Source organism: Mustela nivalis (genome assembly GCF_964662115.1).
Source record: "Mustela nivalis genome assembly, chromosome: 10".
NCBI lineage: Eukaryota > Metazoa > Chordata > Mammalia > Carnivora > Mustelidae > Mustela > Mustela nivalis.
In genome coordinates this window covers 49,886,574-49,908,143 of record NC_139029.1, presented here as the reverse complement: position 1 = coordinate 49,908,143, position 21,570 = coordinate 49,886,574, and the positions used below count along the sequence as shown (strand labels likewise).

The following is a 21,570-nucleotide window of genomic DNA, read 5'->3' as shown; positions in this document are numbered from 1 at the left end:
GGTCAGGGCCATCTCTTACAAAGAGGTGACCCCTCCCAGCCTCACAGCCTAACTTTTATAGAAGTCGTTGAGCCTGGCTATACACAGGTGGCCAATGAGATTGCAATACACAGAGAAAGCTGCACAGTCATGCTAGGTTAGCAACACAGAACTGCACAGTCATGCTAGGTCACACACAGGCAGCCAATTGAATTTCAATTTACCCTAGTAGATATATGCTCACCCTGCTGACTGGATGTCTCCACCTGGCCTGACCTGCCCTTGTATCTGGGCTTTGCAAGTAAGTTCCTCTGGGAGGGGCAGAATCAATCTAAGTTCCCTGCCTAAACACAAAATGGCTCCCTCTGGCTAAGTAGGTCCTTACATAAACATGAAGCAATAGCTGGTGAACTTTTTGAAAAACAGTAAAACTTCAAAGACCTTATTAAAAAGTATTGTTATCTCAAAAGAACTGTTGGAACCAAATGTGTTGTTAATAATACAGTAAAGTTGAAAATTCGGAAACCATGACTTTTGGATAAGAATCCAGAGTTAGCTAATATTCCAGATGAAAAAGAGAGACTTCTGTGAATCCTGAACCTTCTAATAGACCTGGTCCAGACATCTTGGGAAATCTGTGTTATCAGGTATTGTTAGCCTCAATTCCAGGAAATTTTTGTGATCAGATGGTGTGCAGATCCCAGTCAGGATTTGATGCTTTCTTTGAATGTGTCACATGAATCCAAGAGTCCATTCCTTAAGGTTTGGCACAAAAGGGTTGGCTGACAGTCCCTGATAGGGGCCTTTCCAACTAGGTTGAAGAGAGTCTTTCTGGAGGCATTTGTTTGTTTGTTTTGGTTTTGGGTTTTTTTTTCTTTAGTAGTTGAAATCTCCCAAGTTGCAAGAGGAGGTGCTTAAAGTTTTTGTCTCCTGAGAGTACACTGGGAAAGATTGCTCTAACAAGGCATAATTAGTTTTGATAGAAGCAATTAGGCCTTTGTAATATTGAAATATAATCTCCTTTTATCAACTGTGGGTCAAAGGAATCAGGAGCCAAGTGCATTGCATGTCCTGTGACTGTCTCAAAGTCTATGAGTTCCCAAGGGAGTGGGTCTGATACTTAGAAAGAACAAAGGCAATGCTTTAGGCCAAGATATTTGTGGCGTTGAGTCTTAATAGTGCCATTAGTGTGTTCAACTAACCCTGAGGATTGATGATGGTATGCACAATGAAAGTGTTGTAAAACTATCCAAAGAGACTTGTTAAAGCACCTAACCGATGAAATGGGTTCCCTAATCACTGAAGTTCAAGAGAAGTTCCCCACGTGGGGATAATTTTTTTCTAATAGAATTTTGGCCACAGAAGAGGCAATGGCCAGTCTACAAAGGAAAACTTTAGTCCAGTGAGGAAACATACAAACCATAACCAAAGCATATTTAATCCATTAGATGGGAAAGCTTTATGAAATCCATTTGTGAAAACTGAATGGTCTTTGAGGTAATTTAAAGTGTTGGAGAGCTGTGCAGGCAGGTTCCCTGCATTGTGTTTTGGGCAGGTGGGACAAGTGAGGTGGGCACTTTTTGTGACCTCATTAATACTTACTCACCAATATTGGTTCATGACACTATCATTTTTTTTAGTAGACCAATGGTTTAATGCATGTACAGGGGCAAATAGTGGGAATTTTAGGATTTCTGGTAGGGCCAGATTGTTAATTGGTTCAAGTCAGTTTTTTCTTTTTAATCAAATGAATAGTTATTAGATTTGTAGTATTTTTTCCTGTTCTGGCATCCAATTCAGTTTTGACAGTTTTAGAGCTGTAGCTATCCAATTCAGTTTTGAGAAAAGTTAAGTTTGGAGAGAGAGAAAGTTTCCCATAATGGCCATTGAAGTTCTAAATTACTTCTGGTAAGTCATTTCATTTAAGGAAGGACCACAGTTTTTAAACCTAAAACCAGCTGGGGTCACAGAGGGGGTGGGAAGAGGTGGGGTACCCTTAAATCACTTTGATGACAGGAATTCCATTTCTTAAAAGATTTTCTTTTTAGAGCAAAAAAGAAAAATTCCTAGACAGCACAGTTTCAGCAGGAGCAGCCTGGTTCCAAAATAGTAACTTTAAGTGAAGTAAAGACTCCAATGAAGAAGTAGAGAATATCAGACTAGATTTAAAATCTATACATAGATTTTACATACATATACATTTTAAGTTATATGTTTATGTATAATTGTATAATTTATATACAATATATATGTAATATATGTGTATTTAACATATATATATTCCAACTCATTTAATCCTCATAACACTGATATTACCTAACCTGATACCAAAATATGGTAAAAGAATTAATAAAATATTACTGACCAATATATTTCATGAACATGGAACCAAAAATCCTTAGCAAAAGATTAGCAAATCTAGGGGCGCCTGGGTAGCTCAGTCAGTTAGGCATTTGCCTTCTGCTCAGATCATGATCCCAGCATCCTGGGATTGAGCCCCTTATCAGGCTCCTTGCTGAGCCTGGATTCTGCTTCTCCCTCTACCGCTCTTTGATCCTTACGTATGTGCTCTTTCTTTCCCTCGCAAATAAATAAAAAAAATATTTTGAGATTTTTTATTTATTTGACAGAGAGAGAGAGAGAGCTCACAAGTAGGCAGAGTGGCAGGCAGAGAGAGAAAAGGGGAAGCAGACTCCGTGTTGAGCAGAGAGCCCGATGTGGGCCTCAATCCCAGGACCCTGGGATCATGACCTGAACCAAAGGCAGAGGCTTAACCCACTCAGACACCCAGGCGCAAATAAATAAAAATCTTAAAAAAAAAAATTAGTAAATCTAATTCAACATATAAAGGGGACGATGTATTCTGTCCAATTGGGACTTATCCCAAGAATGCAAATTGTTCTGTTACTTTAAAATCAATTAACATTTTCAAAAAGAGAATAAAGGAGATCATATTAATAGTTGTACAAAGAGCACACTCATTCATGCTAAAATAAAAACTTACACTCGAAGTAGAAAATTCTAATTCTAAATTCTAATTCTAATTCTAATTCTAAAAACACTAAGAAGTAGAAAATTCCTGTGAAAAGCGTACACATATCATACCCAGCATTAAACACTTACTCTAAGATTAAGAATAAGGCAAGATGTGTCCTCCCACCACTTCTATGTAACAAAGCACTAAAAAGAAAGGAAGTGTGTAAATGTTGGAAAGGAAAAAGTAAAACTGATGAATTGTGGTGATACTGTCATGAACATGGAAAATACTAAGGAATTTGTAAAATAGTTATTAGAGCTATTTAACAAAGATACACGTCATATAGTCAATATACAAAAATCAATTCTATTTCTATATTTTAGCAAGAAACACCTGGAAATGAAGCTTAAATGTTTCCATATACAATCACATTTTAAAACTACTTGAAAGAAGTTTAACTAGAAGACACTTAAGATTTCTACATTGAAGATTAGAACATGTTGCTCAGAGAAAAAAATCTAAATAGGGGCATGTTTATGGACTCCCTAAGTCTCGATAATGTTAAATTACTAGTTCTCCCCAGTTGATCTTTAGATTCAATGCATTTCCTGTCAGTCCCAGCAAACATTTTATAGAAATAGAAAAACTGACTTCAAAATTTTTATGAAAAGGCAAAGGACTTATGAGTAAATAATCTTGAAAAGAATGAAGTTGGAGTACATATGCTAACTAGACTTACCATAGTGGTTCTGAATTCAATGTCATTTGGGCATAAGGACAAATAGATAAAATGGAAGAGAATCCGAAGTCCAGAAATAGACCCACGGAGGTGCCAAAGCAATTCAGTGGGAGAAAAAAAAGTCCAGATGGTTCTGGGACACCATACAAAAATATTAATGAAATACCCTCAACTTCTATCTTATGCCATATACAAAAACTGATTTGAAATATAGCATACTCCTATATGTAAAGGTAAAGTTTCTGAAGGAAGCTTATGAGACTCTTGTTACAACATGGGCTAGGTAAAATTTCAGGCAAGATACAAAATCAGTAACCTAAGAGAAAAAATGATAGATTAAGACTTCATCTAAATTTTGAACTTACGATCATCAAAGGACACAATTAAGAAAATGAATTGTCAGAAGCTGGAGGTATTACAATTTCAGATTTCAAGTTATACTACAAGGTTGTCATAATAAAAACAATATGGTACTGACACAAAAAGAGACACATAGATCAATGGAACGGAAAGCCCAGAAACAAACCCATGATTATATGGTCAATAAATCTTCAACAAAGGAGGCAAGAATATGCAATAGCAAATAGTCTCTTCAACAAATGGTGTTGAAAAAGCTGTACAGCTACATGCAAAAGAATGAAACTAGACCACTTACACCATACATGAAAATAAACTCAAAAGGGACTAAGAACCTAAATGTGAAACCTGAAACCATAAAAATCCTAGAAGAGAGCACAGGACAATAATTTCTTTGGAACTGGCTGTAGCAACATTTTTTAAAGACCTATCTCCTACGACAAGGGAAACAAAAGCAAAAATAAACTATTGGGACTACATCAAAATTAAAAGCTTCTGCACAACAAACAGTCAACAAAACTAAAAGACACCCTAATGAATGGGAGAGGATATTTGCAAATGACATATCCGACACATAAAAATTTATACAATGCAACACCAAAACCCCCCAAATAATCCAATTAAAAAATGGGCAGAAGATATTAACAGACATTTTTTCAAAGAAAACATGCAGATGACCAACAGACACATGACAAGGTGCTCAGTATCACTCATTATCAAGGAAATGAAATAAAAACTATGGTGAGATACCATCTCAGTATGGCTAAAATAAATATCAGTATGGCTAAAATTAAAAAACGCAAACAAGTGTTGACAAGGATGGGGAGAAAAAGGAACCCTTGTGCATTGTTGGTGGGAATGCAAACTGGTGCAACCACTCTGGAAAACCATATGTAGGTTCCTCAAAAAATTAAAAATGGAATACCCTGTGATCATAGTTAACACAATACTAGGCATTTACCCAAAGAATACAAAAGCACTAATTCAAAAGGATATATGCTCCCCTGTTTTTGTTTATTGCAGCATTATTTACAATAGCCAAATAACCATATATATATATATATATATATATATATATATATATATATACACACACACACACACACATATGTTTGTGTGTGTGTGTGTGTGTGTGTATCTATATGGAATATTAGTCAGCCAGAAAAAGAATGAAATCTTGCCATTTGCAACAACGTGGTTGGAGCCAGAGAGAATAATGCTAAGAGAAATAAGTCAGTCAGAGAAAGACAAATACCATATGATTTCACTCATATGTGGAATTAAGAAACAAAGGGTTAGAAAGGGCGAGAGCCAAACCAAAACCCAGGCTCTTAATGTAGAGACCAAAAAGATGGTTACCAGAGGGGAGATGGGTGGAAATAGGTGAAAGGGATTAGAAGTATGCTCATCTGTGGCACCTCAGTGGCTCAGTGGGTTAAGCCTCTGCCTTCGGCACACGTCCTGATTCTCAGAGTCCTGGGATTAAGCCCTGCATCAGGCTCTCTGCTCAGTAGGGAGCTGGCTTTCCCCTCTCTCTTGGTCTCCCTCTCTGCCTATTTGTGATCTCTCTCTCTGTCAAATAAATAAAATCTTTTAAAAAATAAATAAAAATAAAAGTACGCTTATCTTCAAGAGCCCTGAATAATGTCTAGAATTGTTGAATCACTATATTGTACACCTGAAACTAACATAACACTATATGGTTACTGGAATTAAAGCAAAAATAAAACTTTTTAAAAATGATTTGTTAGGGTACCTGGCTGGCTCTGTCTGTAGAGCATGCACCTCTCTTGATCTCTGGGTTTTGACTTTGAGCCCCACATTGGATATAGAGATTACTTAAAAAAAATTTTTTTTAATGAATTGTCAAGCCACTGAGAAGGAGAATATATAAGATATATTTTAAACAATTAACATTTAAAATAAATATAAAGAATTCTTATAACTCAACAGTAAAACTAACTTAAGTAAACAGTTAAACTCATTGAAATAATAGTTCAAAAATTTGAACCAATACTTAATAAAAAAAAAGTTATATAAATGGCAAGGAAGCATTTTGTTAGTCATCAGGGAAATACAGATTAAATCTGTATTGAAATACTGCTTAACATTTGATAGAATGACTTTAATTACATTTTATAGTTAATATTATGCAAATACTGAATCTTAGTAAATAGATTTGCTTTGGACAGGGGTCTGGATTAGCACTTCTGAAACTGGTTTCTGTGTATTCTAGGCTTGAGCAAATGATTAGTGTTTTGCATGTAATAGGAGCTAGGTTTTCATTGTTGGATAGAGGAATTTTAAATTATGTTGGCTTGGCACTGGAAGTATCAATATGAAATCACAGATTTTTTAACTATGCCTATATACAGAGAGATGTGTATTTTCTGTTCTAGCTCTGTGGATCTTTATATGTACACTTAAAAAATCTGTGATTTTTTGGGGCGCCCGGGTGGCTCAATGGGTTAAAGTCTCTGAGTCCTCCCAGAGTCCTGGGATCAAGCCCCGCATCAGGCTCTCTGCTCCGACCTGCTTCCTCCTCTCTCTCTACCTGCCTCTCTGCCTACTTGTGATCTCTGTCAGATAAATCAAATCTTTAAAAAAAAAAAAAAACTGTGATTTTTTTTCCTGGCTACTGATACGTAATACAATAGTCTTTTGTGGTGCTAGGCAGTGACGGAGCCACAGCTCTCAATCAGCTCCACCCAGTTTCTAGGGTGAAAAACTGATAAACTTAAAGCCATTCTATATCCATATAACCATTCTGTTTTTTACTTTTGGTATAGAATTTAGTAAATTACATGAGATGTTCAGTACTTTATTATAAAATAGGCTTTGTGTTAGATGATTGTGCCCAACTATAGGCTAATATGTGTGTTGTGAGCATGTTGTGAGATAGGCTAGTCTAGGCTATGAAATGTTGTAGGTTTGGTGTATTAATTGCATTTTCAACTTGAGATATTTTCAGCTTAGTTGGGTTTATTAGGGCATAACCCACAGTAAGTCAGAAAGAACTAGAGCAAGAGAGAAAAAGAGAATGATAAATAGGACAAAATGTAAACAAGTGATAAGTCTAGGTAAAAGATAAGCACTCTTACTCCTAAAAATTTTTTTTAAGTTTGAAATTAAGTAAAAATTAAGTTACCTCCAAAACTCATCAAATTGTTTAAAACAACAACAACAACAACGCCAATGGGTGGATTAAATAGTAAATTAGATATAATTGAAGAAAGAGTTAGACAATTGGAAGATAGTTCTGAAGGAATTGCTCATACACAGTACAAAGACAAAAAAATGCTAAGGAATAAGAGTTTAGAGATATAGAAAATGTAACTAGAAAGTCTAAAATTACTACTAGATGAAGTCTAGAAAGGGAAAAAATGAAGGAAAGTCAATCTTTGAATATGGTTTAGATTTTTCCAGAACTATTAAGACAGAAATCTATATGAGACTATGTTAGAGATAAGACCATTAATATGACATCTTTTGGGTACCTGCATTGAAACTACCTTAAACAGAATTGGAGGACATAAAAAGTTAAAAGAATTAAGGTCTCAATTTGAGACTGAAGTTTTAAGTTAAAAATAAATACAATTAATTGAATAAATCGTTAATTTATATAACACTTTTCTTCCCATCACTGTGTCAGGCTTTGGGCATTCAAATATGAGCAGATACTGTATTTGCTGGGAGTCTTAATTTTTGTGGGAAAGGTAGTTTAACAAGGATATTTAACCACATCACTTAACAGAGGAGGTGGTAATGATAAAAATATCTTAGTCCAGGGAGGAAAGACAAACATATAAACATACTATTTCAATGTTGGTAAGTTTTGTGAGAGGGGCATACACAGTGCTATAGTGCTACAGAGTAGAAAGATCCTTAATGCAATGTGGACTGTGTCAGAGAAAACTTAGAGATTGTGCTAGATTCTCAAGGGGAGTGTAGACATCAGTGTAAATTTGTTATTAATTTTTATGCTATAAAATATAATACCAAAAATATGTAAAATATCACCCATTTCCCATATTTAATTCTGATAAAATGATTTGGCCCCTTTTGATAAATTTTAAAAGGATTTAACTTATGTCCTTTATATATATGTATGTGAGATGATACACACATATATGTATATGTAAGTTTCTCACAGGAGGAAATAATGAATATTAATGTTCATTTTTGAGAATACTCACTTAAGAATGAAATTATCTTATGACATTTCTCATTTTATTTTGCCCAGTGACAATGTCTTCTGTATTTATTTATCTTACGGAGTCAGTGTTCCCAAATATATCCCTTTACTTCTGTAAGAATTGTTTAGCTAATTCTCTGTTAACCTTTTAATAAGGAAGCTTTTGACACAAAAAACATCTGTTACCCAATAACTGCTTAAGGTTTTGGCCAGTTTTATCATGAAGAATAACAGGATGCATTATTTATTTAGGTGCTTTCACATGATGACCATATTTCTACATGTAACAATATTTCTCTCTACTCACCCTTATGTGATAGTAAATTATATGACTGCTTGAATGTTGAACACAAAAGAGCACTTGAGAGTACACAAAAGGCTTGAATGAAAGGAAGAATATAAAAGGGATATAGAAGATTCTTCTCCCTTCTCTTCTCATTCTCATGCATAGAATGGAAAATAAATCATTTCAGATATCTCAGATTACACCAAAGGAGTCACATGGGATGTGAATTTGGTCATTGCTTTTCATCAAAGGATTTCTAAGCATCTCACAAGTATACTCACTCCTTTAAATTCTCTTGAAATATTGTCATCACTATTATAGTGAGAAGTAAATGGAAGCACTGATATTGTAAGTGATATTTTTATCTTCCATTCAGAAATTACCTACTAGTTTATAGGCCAGTATTATCAACTTTATGAAGCTTAGTTAAATTATGTAATTTGCCAAAGCTTAGGGGAGGAATTCGGCTTAGCATCAAGGCCCTTTGACTCTTACCTGCTTTACCAAGTTTATCTGTCTCCTCACACACACACACACACACACTCTTACCCTCAGCTCTGCTATTCAAAATTATATTTAATCCAGTGTTTTTGTTTGTGTTTATTTATTTATTTATAGATTTTGTTTATTTATTTGACTGAGATAGATATAGTGAGAGAGGGAACCCAAGCAGAGGGAGTGGGAGAGAGAGAAGCAGACTCCCTGGTGAACAGGGATTCTGATGCAGGGCTCAACCCCAGGACACTGGAATCATGACCTGAGCCAAAAGCAGACCCTTAACTGACTGAGCCACCCAGCCACCCCTGATCCAGTGTTTTTAAAGAAAAGCTCAAAGGACATTTGGATGGCTCAGTCAGTTGGGTGTCCAACTCTTGATTTCTGATCAGGTCATGATGTTGGGGTCGTGAGATCAAGCCCCACATTGGGCTCTGCCTTGAGCTTGGAGATGACTTGAGATTCTCTTCCCTCTCTGCCCACTTGCACTTTGAAGCTCAAAGCATTCATTTTGTGTTTTTTGAGGTATCATTCTTCATTCTTAATTAGAAATCAAATGAAAATTCGTTTTTTCTGGAGTAATTTCTTTTATATTGTCACCAGTGTTAGTATTTTCTGTGTTTATGAATTTGTATAATAAAACTCATGTACTTGTTCTGTTCTTGTTGAATCAGAGAATCCTATTCAGGATACTACCACATGATAATTTAAATAAAATAGGGGAGGATAGTCTTACTAATATAACTAATCCTAAAACATAATTACTTTCTATTCCTCTTGATATAAAATTGTATGTCAAATATATTTATCTTTCCTAAAGTCTCAAGAGCAAAATGTTGGTAGGAACCAGAATTTTCATCCCAATGAATCTAAACTTAGTACAACTAAAAATGAAGCACGGTAGTTAAATTATGGACATAAGAGTAAATTTGGGTAAAGTTGGAAGTGGGAAGTAATCTGCAGAGGTAATAAGATTACTAATAGGAGGGAGGAAATTAGAATATAGTACATAAGTGCCCATTAAAAAAAATTTTTTTTTTTAAAGATTTTATTATTAGAGAGAACAAGAGATTGAGAGAATGAGTGGGGGCAGAGACAGAAGCAGAAGCAGGGAGCCCGACAAAGGACTTGATCCCAGAACCCTGGGATCATGACCTGAGCCAAAGGCAGAGGCTTAACCAACTGAGCCTCTCAGGCACCCCCAAAGTTTATAGTTTAATCATTAAGTGTACAGTTCTATGACATTAAGTATATTCACCCTGTACAACTATCACCATCATCTATCTCCAAAACTTTTTTCATCTTGCAGAACTGGAATCTTATACCCATCAAACACTAACCCCCTATTCACCCTTCCTCTCAGCCCTTGGCAACCACTATTTTCTGTGTTTATGAATTTGACTACTTTAAGTAGCTCATTTGAGTGGATCATACAGTATTTGCCCCTTTGATATTGGCTTATTTCACTTAGCATGTTATCCTCAAGGTTCATCTGTGTTGTAGCATCTATCAGAATGTTTTTGCTTTTTAAGGCTGAATAATATACCACTGTATATCTATACTACATTTTGTTTACTCATTTAGCTGTCAATGGGCACTTGCATTGTTTTCACATTTTGGCTACTGGAAATAACATTGCTATGAACATGGGTGTACAACTACCTGTTTGGGTCTGCTTTCAGTTCTTTTGGATATATACCCAGAAGTGGAATTACTGAATTATATGGCAGTTCTACACCTAATTTTTTGAGGAACTGCCAAACTGTTTTTCATAGCAGCTGTACCATTTTACAGTCCCACCAGCAGTACGTGAACATTCCAGTTCTCCATATCCTAGCCAACATTTTCTGGTTTTGTTTTTGTTTTTATATTAGACATCCTAATGGCTGTGAAATGGTCTCTCTTTGTGGTTCAGATGTGCCTTTTCCTAATATTAAGGATGATGAACATTTTTTAATATTTTATTGGCCACCAGTATATCTTCTTTGGAGAAATGTCTATTTGAGTCCTTTTGAGCCTATTCCATTTTTTTAAATCAAAGTAGTAACCCCTAAAACTACTTATAACTTTACAGAACGACCAGAGATACACTACTTTTAATTGCCAACTGGCACTGGTAACAAGTGAGTAAATACTTTAGAAAAATATTTACCCCACATATTTAATCAAGTTTTGTCTGTTTGTTCTTTACAGTGTATGTTTCAACCATCTCTTCCTCTCTGTTCTTTATTAACATCATCCCCTTCCATGTAACATAATTTCATGCTTATAGTTGTTTATGGATAAAAGAGTAGATTTTTAAAAAAAAGAGTAAAAGCATACAGTATGTGCTTATTAACACACTTTGACAATGGGCCTAGTTCTAATAGATCATCATAAAATCCTCTAGTAGGTTTGCTGTTCAACTCCTCCCCAATTCGACAAAGATTTGTTGTGCACAGGACCTGAGATCTGAGTTTCTGCCCTTCAAGCTGTGGGACAGTGGGCACATCACACCAGCTCTTACATATTGGATGAACTAAGGGATTTCTTAGATTTCTCCTAGTCTCATCTATTAAATCTTCTCATGATTCTTGTAAATATTACCAGGTTTTAGTTTCCATGCCTAAATTATCTGAAAACTGTATCACTGACAATAAATCATGTTCTTCAGATTCTCACTAAACTGTTGAAGTAGAAAATAACAGTCCAAGTCTGCTCAATTTCTTGTTTACTTATATATTTCCTTGGGCTTCTTAGATCAAACCTGGGATGTAAACCAGAAATCTCTTAAATCCAAACATCGAGTTACTTTCTTTAAGAATTAGTCGTCAAGGGGCGCCTGGGTGGCTCAGTGGGTTAAGCCACTGCCTTCGGCTCAGGTCATGATCTCAGGGTCCTGGGATCGAGTCCCGCATGGGGCTCTCTGCTCAGCAGGGAGCCTGCTTCCCTTCCTCTCACTCTGCCTGCCTCTCTGCCTACTTGTGATTTCTCTCTGTCAAATAAATAAATAAAATCTTAAAAAAAAAAGAATTAGTCGTCAATAAGTAATATATATATATTTTAAAGATTTTATTATTTATTTGACAGAGATCACAAGCAGGCAGAGAGGCAGACAGAGAGAGAGAGAGGAGGAAGCAGGCTCCTCGCTGAGCAGAGAGCTCGATATGGGACTCGATCCCAGGACCCTGAGATCATGACCCGAGCTGAAGGCAGCGCTTAACCCACTGAGCCACCCAGGCGCCCCAATAAGTAATATTTTGAACAATTAATGTCAGGGTGGGGTTTATTTCCTTCCAATAGGTAGTATTACATCTTAGCATTTAAAAATAGAATTTAAAAAATCTGTGCTGTGTACTTTTAGTTTTTGATTTCTACTTTCGAAATTTTGTAAAATACCAAAATATCTCATATACCTGAATAGAGTACTATGTATTCCAAAACTAAATATATACACTTTTTTTGGATCATGTGCCATTTTTATTTGTTCATACCTCTATTCTCTTCTTGCTTCATTGAGAATTCACATTAAATTTATTTCAAGTCGACTTCTAAAAGATACAAGTTATTTTTCAAATTGATTTAATCTCAAGAAATAATGTTATTGGATAAGCTAATGTAGATATAATAGCAAAATTAAGTGAGCCCTTTTTAAAAAAAATTTTTTTAAGATTTTATTTATTTGACAGACAGAAATTACAAGCAGGCAGAGAGAGAGTAGGAAGCAGGCTCCCATGACCCGAGCTGAAGGCAGAGACTTTAACCCACTGAGCCACCCAGGCGCCCAAGTGAGCCCTTTTTTGATAGATTAAATTTACGTATTTAATATTTACTACTCCGTAATATTTGTAAATTGTCCATCTCTTCTATTTTTTTCTTGTTCTTGTTACTTGTTTGAAAGTATTCAGGAAAAAAAGTAAATAGTTATTTATGAACAGTCATTTTCTAATATGTATAAAATTTTTCTAATTTTCTATACTATAAACTTTACAATACAATCCTCTTTTTTTTCTTTTTTCTTTTCTTTTCTCTCTCTTTTTTTTTTTTTTTTTGCTTTATGCTCAAATTCTCTAGTATTTTAAATAATGTAATTTCTTTTTCTCAGGGATCAAGAAAGTACTTTTGATGCTGCATTTATTACTGGGAAAACTAGTTTTAATTTATATTGACCTTTTTCTCCTTTGAGCATTTAGCCTGCATTCAATAAAATGTTGATGACTGCTCTTTAGAAGACAGCTGTACGAAATAAAGTATTATAAATATTCAGCTTTCCTTTCTAAGCATTGTCACCAACAGCTGGGCATCCAGTTTAGCAGAACAGATTTTGCACAGAGAGAGCCTGGCATGTTCCTGAATCAGTTTAGTGAGGGAAACAAAAAAATAGTTTCTTATGGATTGGGGACTTATAAAGACATAGAGCATCTGTTCCTCAGTTAAGTCATAGTCTGGTAGCACTGAATCATGCTTAAAGCTAGAGTAACGTGCAAAACTTTTCACCTTGTTCATACTTTTATTTTAATACCTAGTACATTATTTCTACAAATAATATACTTTCAACATTTCCATTAAGTTGTATAAATTGTTTGGTCTTTATGCTTAATTTTTCAATAGTGTTATTTTAAAACACAAATCTATTCATTTTACTAAGATTATTTCATAATATGACTTTAATGCTTGAATTATACAATAGTGAACGTATATGAAACCGTATATAAAAATCCATTTGAATATTTAATTATTCCATATTGAAATATGCTATTAAAAAAATCCAGTTTCATCGTCATGAAAATTGCTCTCTTCATATGGTATTCTGCTTTCATTGGCAAAAGCAACTCAGAATCTTTGTTTATATTTATTACTCTCAAATATTTGGCTACTTAAAGCATATAAACCTAAGATTTCTTTAAATATTTTGTTGGCAGTGTTAAGAGATCACTGAAATTGGATCATCTGTTAGAAGGAAATGTAAGTATTTACTTGTGAATTTGTAATTGCATAAGAAGAATGTATTTTTAATTTATGGGAAATTTAATTTACAGGAAATTTACCTTAAGAAATAGAAAAATTTTCAAAAAACACTGTGACATTATTGTGATTGGTACACCATTTTCTATATAAAATATTATTTATAAATCAAATATATGGAAATTCCTGGCCAGATTAAGGTTTTCACTTAAGAGGCAAATTATTTAGAAACCTTAATAAAATAATTCAGTAGAAATGAATTTACTATTTGTGGAAAAAATATTCTGCCACTTAAATGCACAAGAAACAATATGGAACAATGGCAGTGCTTTAATCTGTATTCTATAATCTGCTAAATTGAAATAACAACATTAACAGCACTTTTATATCAAAAATGTAATTACCTCCCTAAGCTATTCTGGCATAATTAAACAATAAAATACTAACAGTGTAATAAATTTTACCATGGTTGTCACAATAAAAATAAAAATGTACTGTTGCTGTTACTTTTTGTAAATCTAGTCATAGTACATTCCCAGTGCCAACATATCATGACATATGTTGGTTTATTATCTTTTCATACCAATTGTGGAGCTAGATACAAATACTAATATTGAGCTACTTAATCTTAAATGCAAGTAAATTGATGAGAAAGTAAATTAAAACAAATAGCTAGTCAATAAATGGCACTCTTACAAAATTCCATATGAGAATGCCATTTCAAGAAATGGATGTTATATGGAATTTCTCTTTGGACGACTCACTGATATTTAACAATTTACCATTTTTAAAACTTCCAAGATGCTTTTTAAAAAAAAATTTAAACAAAAGTGGGAAAATAATGCAATGCCACTAAAAAAATCATTAGCAGTGTAATTAGCAATTTAGAGTACCATTATCCAACTTGTTCTACACAGAATGCAGCTGTGACTGTAATTCTACATCTGTTTCTTTGGTCAGAATGGTATTTTGGTAGATGAGTAGCCCAGCTTAAAATGAAATATTGTTCTTTCCTGCCCTCAAACTGTTCTTTGGGAGATGGTAACATTATTTGAATAGCAGAGACTGGCCATTTAGGAATTCATCCTCTTCTTGAAGTACAATTGTCATCATGGCAAGCTTTCAATACATTTTTTACTTCAGATTAGGATATGTCAAGGTTGCCAGTGCCACAGCTAATATCCTGTAATAGAAAAATACATTGTTATGTTTGGCCCAATTCTGTACCTTTAAATCAAGGAGACTTAGCTTGACTTAGCTTGGTATCACATGGCCATTCCCTGCTAATTGCAGGTTCCTAGCATCTAGCCTGGGTCTTTCTTCAACATTTCTCTTCTATATTCTGACCTATTTCTGGTAATTTCTTTTTTTTTTTTTTTTTTTTTAAGATTTTGTTTATTTATTTGACAGAGAGAGAGATCACAAGTAGGCAGAGAGAGAAGGGGAAGCAGGCTCCCTGCTGAGCAGAGAGCCTGATGGGCTCGATCCCAGTACCCTGGGATCATGACCTGAGCTGAAGGCAGATGCTTAACGACTGAGCCACCCAGGTGCCCTATTTCTGGTAATTTCTGCCTTTGTATTCTTGCCTCATCGTTTGTTGGCAGCTCTATATTCATATCTTAGAGCTGGCAGCTTTTGTTCTGGTGTTTAGTCTAGGATTCTCTCCTTCACTACATTTATGCTTCCATCTACTCGAGTAACAACTTAGCCCATGCAAAGGAAAATCAGACATTCAAGATATACCTATAATTCTAAGAGTACCTAATTGCTGTAAAACTGCAGAGGAACTAGTAGTAACTCTAAGGTCATTTTGCCTTACCAGTATGATATTGAAGGAAGAAGACCGATATCCACAGTAAGGAGATGCCCTTATATTCCAGTTGGTTAAAGTGGAACCTATTCATTCTCATCTGCTGCTCTTTCCTCTCAGAGACGTTCTAAGCTCCCAAATCCTGGTGTTCCCAAAGCATCTACAGACCTTCATAGAGATAAATGCTGCATGATGTTAGGGAAAGTCTGCAAAAATCATTTTCTTTAGGAGTCTCCTAATGGAGAAAACAGCTATGATATTGTGACCTTCCTTTAATATCTGGAATATATACTACAAGTACCATCATTTGCTGAACCTCCCACATTGTTGGGGGGTGGTGAGGAGTTAAAAGAATGTTCTAGTTTTTCATCACCTACAATATTTTAGCTGCTCAAGTCATTGTCATCCAAATACTGTTTCTAGAAGAATTTTTAGAAATGAAGATGAATTATTTATTACAAACTGCTGCCAGTGGCAATTCAGATGAATTTATAGGGATAGCTAGCTACCTAATCATGTACATAATTTTGTTCAGGCCACCTCAGAGAAGGAATGGAAGAAGCAGATGCTACAGGTAGGAAGCGAAGGACCATTCTTCCTACCAAGGCCAATTCAGTAGGCTTGCTGCTAGAAGGAATAGCAGTGCAAATTGGGGAAGGTTGGGGAGGTTGCTAATTTAGGCATGGATGCCCAGGCTAGATTACTCCCTTACTATTGGTAGGACACTTCTGACTATTCCTAGGGCCTAAACTTGTCTTATCTCTCTGGGACAAGACTTCTGCCACCTCCTGAAATTAGAAAGAACTTTGAATTTCAGGACATTGGAAAATTTTATAGCTCTCATTCTGCAGTCCTACTTACTGATTTGGTTCAAATCTACTTTCCTCTCTCCTTCCCTCCCTCTCCTTCCCTTCCTTCCCCTTTTATTACAGAAATTTTCAAACATAAAATAGAATAATACAATGAACTTCTGTGTTCGATTATTAACATTTTGTTAATTTTGTTTCGTATGCATATATGTATATGTACATATGTGTGTGTATCTGTGTATTTTTTTCCTGGCATGTTTTACAGGACCCAGACATGTCATTTCATCAGAAAATTCTTCAATATGTATTTCTAACAGATAATGACTTTTTTCATAACCACAGTGCCATTATCATCCTTATAAAATTAATACTAATTCCATAATAATATCTTCTACACAGTCCATATTCACATTTCTATGGTTGTTTCAAAATATCCTTTTATAGTTGGCTTATTAAAATCAGGATTAAAACAGGCTTATACATTATAATACTTTTTATATATATCCTAAGTCTTTTTAAATCTAGTTAAGTTTTACCCTTTTTTTATAATTTATTTTTTGAGAAAACTGAGGTATTTGTTTTGTAAGCGTATTTCATATTCAGGAGTTCATTGATTAGTTTCTTGTGGTGTCCTTCAAATGATTTCTCTGTTCTTCAGATTTGCTATGAAACTGATAAAGTTAGAGGCTTGATTAGATTCTCATTCAACTTTTTGATAAACATACCTCATAGATAGTGTGTATAGTTCCTATCACATCCCCTCAAGAGCACAAAATGATCTGATTTTTGGTTTGGGTATTAATCACCTTGATTAACCCATAATAAAATTCCCATTAATCTTTCTTGAGTGGTTTTTTTTTCATTGATGATTATTTCCTAGATCCTTTATTTCACTATAGTTACAAAATAGTGTTTTTTTTAACTTTTTATTATTAAGAATTTCAAACAGAGACAAAGGTAATGCACTACCTGTTAATAAGCAAGCTTTGATAATTCTTAACACAAGCCTACTTATTTCACTTATACTCCCTTATATACTTTAGTACCCCATACTAGATTATTTTGAAACAAATCTGAAATATCATCCATATCATCCATAAATACTTCAATGATTATTTTTAAAAGAGAAAACTTTATTTTTTAAAATTTTATTTATTTATTTGACAGAGACACAGCAAGAGAGGAAACACAAGCAGGATGAATGAGAGAGGGAGAAACAGGCTTCTCTCAGAGCAGGGATCCCAATGCGGGGCTCGATCCCAGGACCCTAGGATCATGCTCTGAGCTGAAGGCAGACACTTAATGACTGAGCCACCCAGGCGCCCCAAAGAGAAAGACTTTTTAAAAAACTATAATAGTATTATCGTATTTCTCAGAATTGATAATTCCTTCACCATCAAATGGACAGTCTTTGTTTATATCTTCTAATTATCTCATATACTTTCTAATAGTTCTCTTTTTTTTATTTCAGGAATTTTTATTGATATATAATTCATATAGCATTCATCATTTTGAAGTATACACCAGTAGTTTATAGTATACTCACTATGTTGAACAACCTTCACCACTATCTGATTCCAGAACATTTTTATCACCCCCTCCTGCCAAAAATCCTATATCTCTTAGCGTTTTATGTTGGTTTTTTTTTTTTTAAGACTTTATTTATTTATTTGACAGAGAGAGACAGGGCGAGAAAGGGAACATGAACAGGGGGAGTGGGAGTAGGAGAGGGAGAAGCAGGCTTCCCACTGAGCAGGAAGCCTGATGTGGGGCTCAATCCCAGGGACCTGGGTTCACAATTGGAACCAAGGGCAGAATGACTGAACTACCCAGGCACCCCTCTCTTAGCAGTTAAGTGGTGCTAACTTCCTCCTCTTCTCATCCCCTGGCAACTAATTTACTTGCTGTCTCTATGGATTTGCTCATCCTGGACATTTCATGTAAATGGAGTCCTACAATATTGTGGCCTTCTGTGACTGACTGCTTTTATAACATTTTCACGTTTCATCATCTTGTTGTTTGTAACAGTACTTCACTCCTTTTTATAGATGAATCGTATTTCATTTTTCTTTAGATATTTAGGGGTGGAATTGCTGACTTACATGAGAATTCCATCCTTCTTGAAAAACTGTCAAACTCTTTTCTACAGCTGCACCATTTTACATTCCCACTACCAGTGAATGAGGAGGGTTCCAGTTTCTCCAGATCCTCTTTGCTATTATCTGACTCTTTGATTCTAGCCATCCTGATAAGTATGGAGCAGTATCTCATTGCGGTTTTAAGCATTTTTTAATGATATTGAGCATTTTTTTACATGCTTATTGGCCATCTATATATTTTCTTTGGAGAAATATCTACTCAAATTAGTTACCCTTTTTAAAATAGGATTTTGTGCTTTTACTTTTGTGTATTCTGAATACTGTCACCTAATCACGGGTTCTCTGGGTTGTCTTTTTACTTTCTTGGTAGCATCCCTTCAATGCACAAAAGTTTTAAATTTTGGTGAAGTTCAATTTACTTCTTCTTTGGTTGTATGTACTTCTGGTGTCACATCTAAGAAACTATTACCTAATTGAGTTAATTTTGCACATGATATGAGAGTAGGGGCATGTATATTCAGTTGTCCTAGCAGTATTTGTTGAAAAGATCTTCTTTCCGCCATTGAATGGTGTTGATACCTTTGTCGAAAATCAATGAGCTATAAATGTAAGGATTTATTTCTGCACTCTCAAGTTACTCCATTCATCCCTGACTGTCTTTATGTCACTACCACACTTTTTTTTTTTTTAAGATTTTATTTATTTATTTGACAGAGTCAGAGAGTTCACAAGTAGTCAGAGAGGCAGGGAGAGAGAGAGGAGGAAGCAGGCTCCCTGCTGAGCAGAGAGCCCGATGCGGCGCTCAATCCCAGGACCCTGAGATCATGACCTGAGCTAAAGGCAGAGGCTTTAACCCACTGAGCCACCCAGGTGCCCCACTACCACACTGTCTTAATTAAGTTTTCAAAATAAAGTTATAATTACTGTAAATTTGAAATCAGAAAACGTGAACCCTCTTTTTGTTGTTCCTTTTCAAAATTGCTTCTGCTATTTTACATCTGTTGCAATTTCATAGGAATTTTAAGATCATCTTGTCCATTTCTGAAAAACACCCATTTGGAATTTTGACAGGGATTACAGATCAACTTTGAGAATTTGCCATCTTAACATTAATAATTCACACAACAACAGCAGAACATATACTTTTCACATGTATTCTCTCAAAACAGCATCCCTATCCATGCCACTTTCAAAAGCTTTAGATTGTGGAAGTAGAGTTGCAGATAAAGTGTTCAAGTTCTAGGGAGATTTTCCATGAAAGCCATTGTTTGAATAACAGTGTTGTGAGTTCCTTTGCCTCACTCCTTCCCCTCACCAAGAGGGAAAAGGAGGTGATGCTGTGGATCCTGGCCCAAGAAATTGGCAGTACTAGCTGCCTATACTGACCCTATCTATCCTGCTTTTTCTACTATTTTCTTCATGTTCCTTGAACTTTTCTGATTGCAAATCACTTACCCACCATGGCTACATTCTGTGCCTCTGGGAGGAGGGCAAGTAGATGAATCTCATCCTTCTCCTGAAAGTAAGCTGGCTTTCTCTGTGAAGTTGGGGCCTGCTGGGCTTTCATTGGATATGAGGCCATCATCTGGCCGATGCTCTGATAGAAGTGGCACTTCTTGGACTGGAGCAGTATGCATCCCTTAGCTTGATGGTCTAGACATCCAGTTGTAGCACCAGTCTCATTTGCATCTTTGCTTCTGCATGTTCTCTTTCGGCCACCTCTCACTTCCCAATACTGAATACCTCACCAGGTCTGGGGACACAGAGAGATTCTAGGCCCTTGGAAGACATCTTAAAGGTGAACTCCACTGCCTTGCCCTCCTTCCTTCAAGCTCTGGAAGCCCTCCATGTCACATAGGCATTAATATTCCAGGGATATGCTAGATTGAGTGAGGAAACTAAAATTCAGAGTAAGTGGTATATCCACAATAGCACAGCTAAGACACAGCTAAACTATTATATGAGCCCAGGCTGCCTTCCATTAACATAGCTGCTTTTCCTTTAGTGTACCTAAAGTGTTTTTCCTTTAGTCCTTTATGAATCTTCATTCTATTTGGCAAAATCTAGTTTCTAAAACTTTTTGGTTCATATTATCTTTATAGTTGACTAAATTTATTAAATTTTTTAAAAGATTTATTTATTAAAAAGATTTATTTATTTACTTGGTGGGGACAAATGGAGAGGGAGAGAGAATCTTACTTGGTGGGGACAAATGGAGAGGGAGAGAGAATCCCAGGAAGACTCTCCGCTGAGCAAGGAGCCCAGTGTGGGTCTTGATCCCATGACTCTGGGATTATAACCTGAGCTGAAATCAAGAGTTAGACACCTAACCAACTGAGCCATTCAGGTGCCCCTGAAATGTTTTGAAATATTGGGTTGATTCAGTAAGAACAAAGTTTTTTAAATATCCCTATGGAAAAAAATAATCTTCATCTTTATCTCACTTGATATACAAAATCATAAGCATAAAGTAAAAGTTAAAAGCATCAGGCTTCTAGAAGGAAATACAAGAAGTTATCTTTGAGACCTAAATTTGACAAAATTTCATACAACAGAAAAAGTACTAACTACAGAAGATAAAGTTAATAAGGTAGACTTTATCAAAACTAAAAATTTTTGCTCTTCAAAAGCCACCATTAAGAAAATGAGTAGCCGGAGTGCCTGGGTGGCTCAGTTGTTAAGTGTCTGCCTTCAGTTCAGGTCATGATCCCAGGATCCTGAGATTGAGCCCTGCATCAGCCTCCCTGCTCAGCGGGAAGCCTGCTTCTCCCTCTTCCCTCCCCCTGCTTGTGTTCCCTCTCTTGCTGTGTCTCTCTCTGTCAAATAAATAAATAAAATAAAATAAAAAAAAGAAAGAAAAAGAAAATGAATAGGCAAACC

The 21,570-nt window shown here is 35.4% G+C and overlaps 1 protein-coding gene across 1 annotated transcript in view; it reads left to right on the top strand.

Moving 5' to 3' along the window:
- The window catches only part of ITGB3BP (integrin subunit beta 3 binding protein), a 67,313-nt gene that overhangs the window by 1,513 nt on the left and 44,230 nt on the right, over positions 1–21,570 (top strand). Inside the window, exon 2 of the mRNA XM_082687872.1 lies at positions 13,930–13,972. Within this exon, the coding sequence (XP_082543998.1) occupies positions 13,930–13,972 (43 nt within the window). The remainder of the gene's footprint in view (positions 1–13,929; positions 13,973–21,570) is intronic.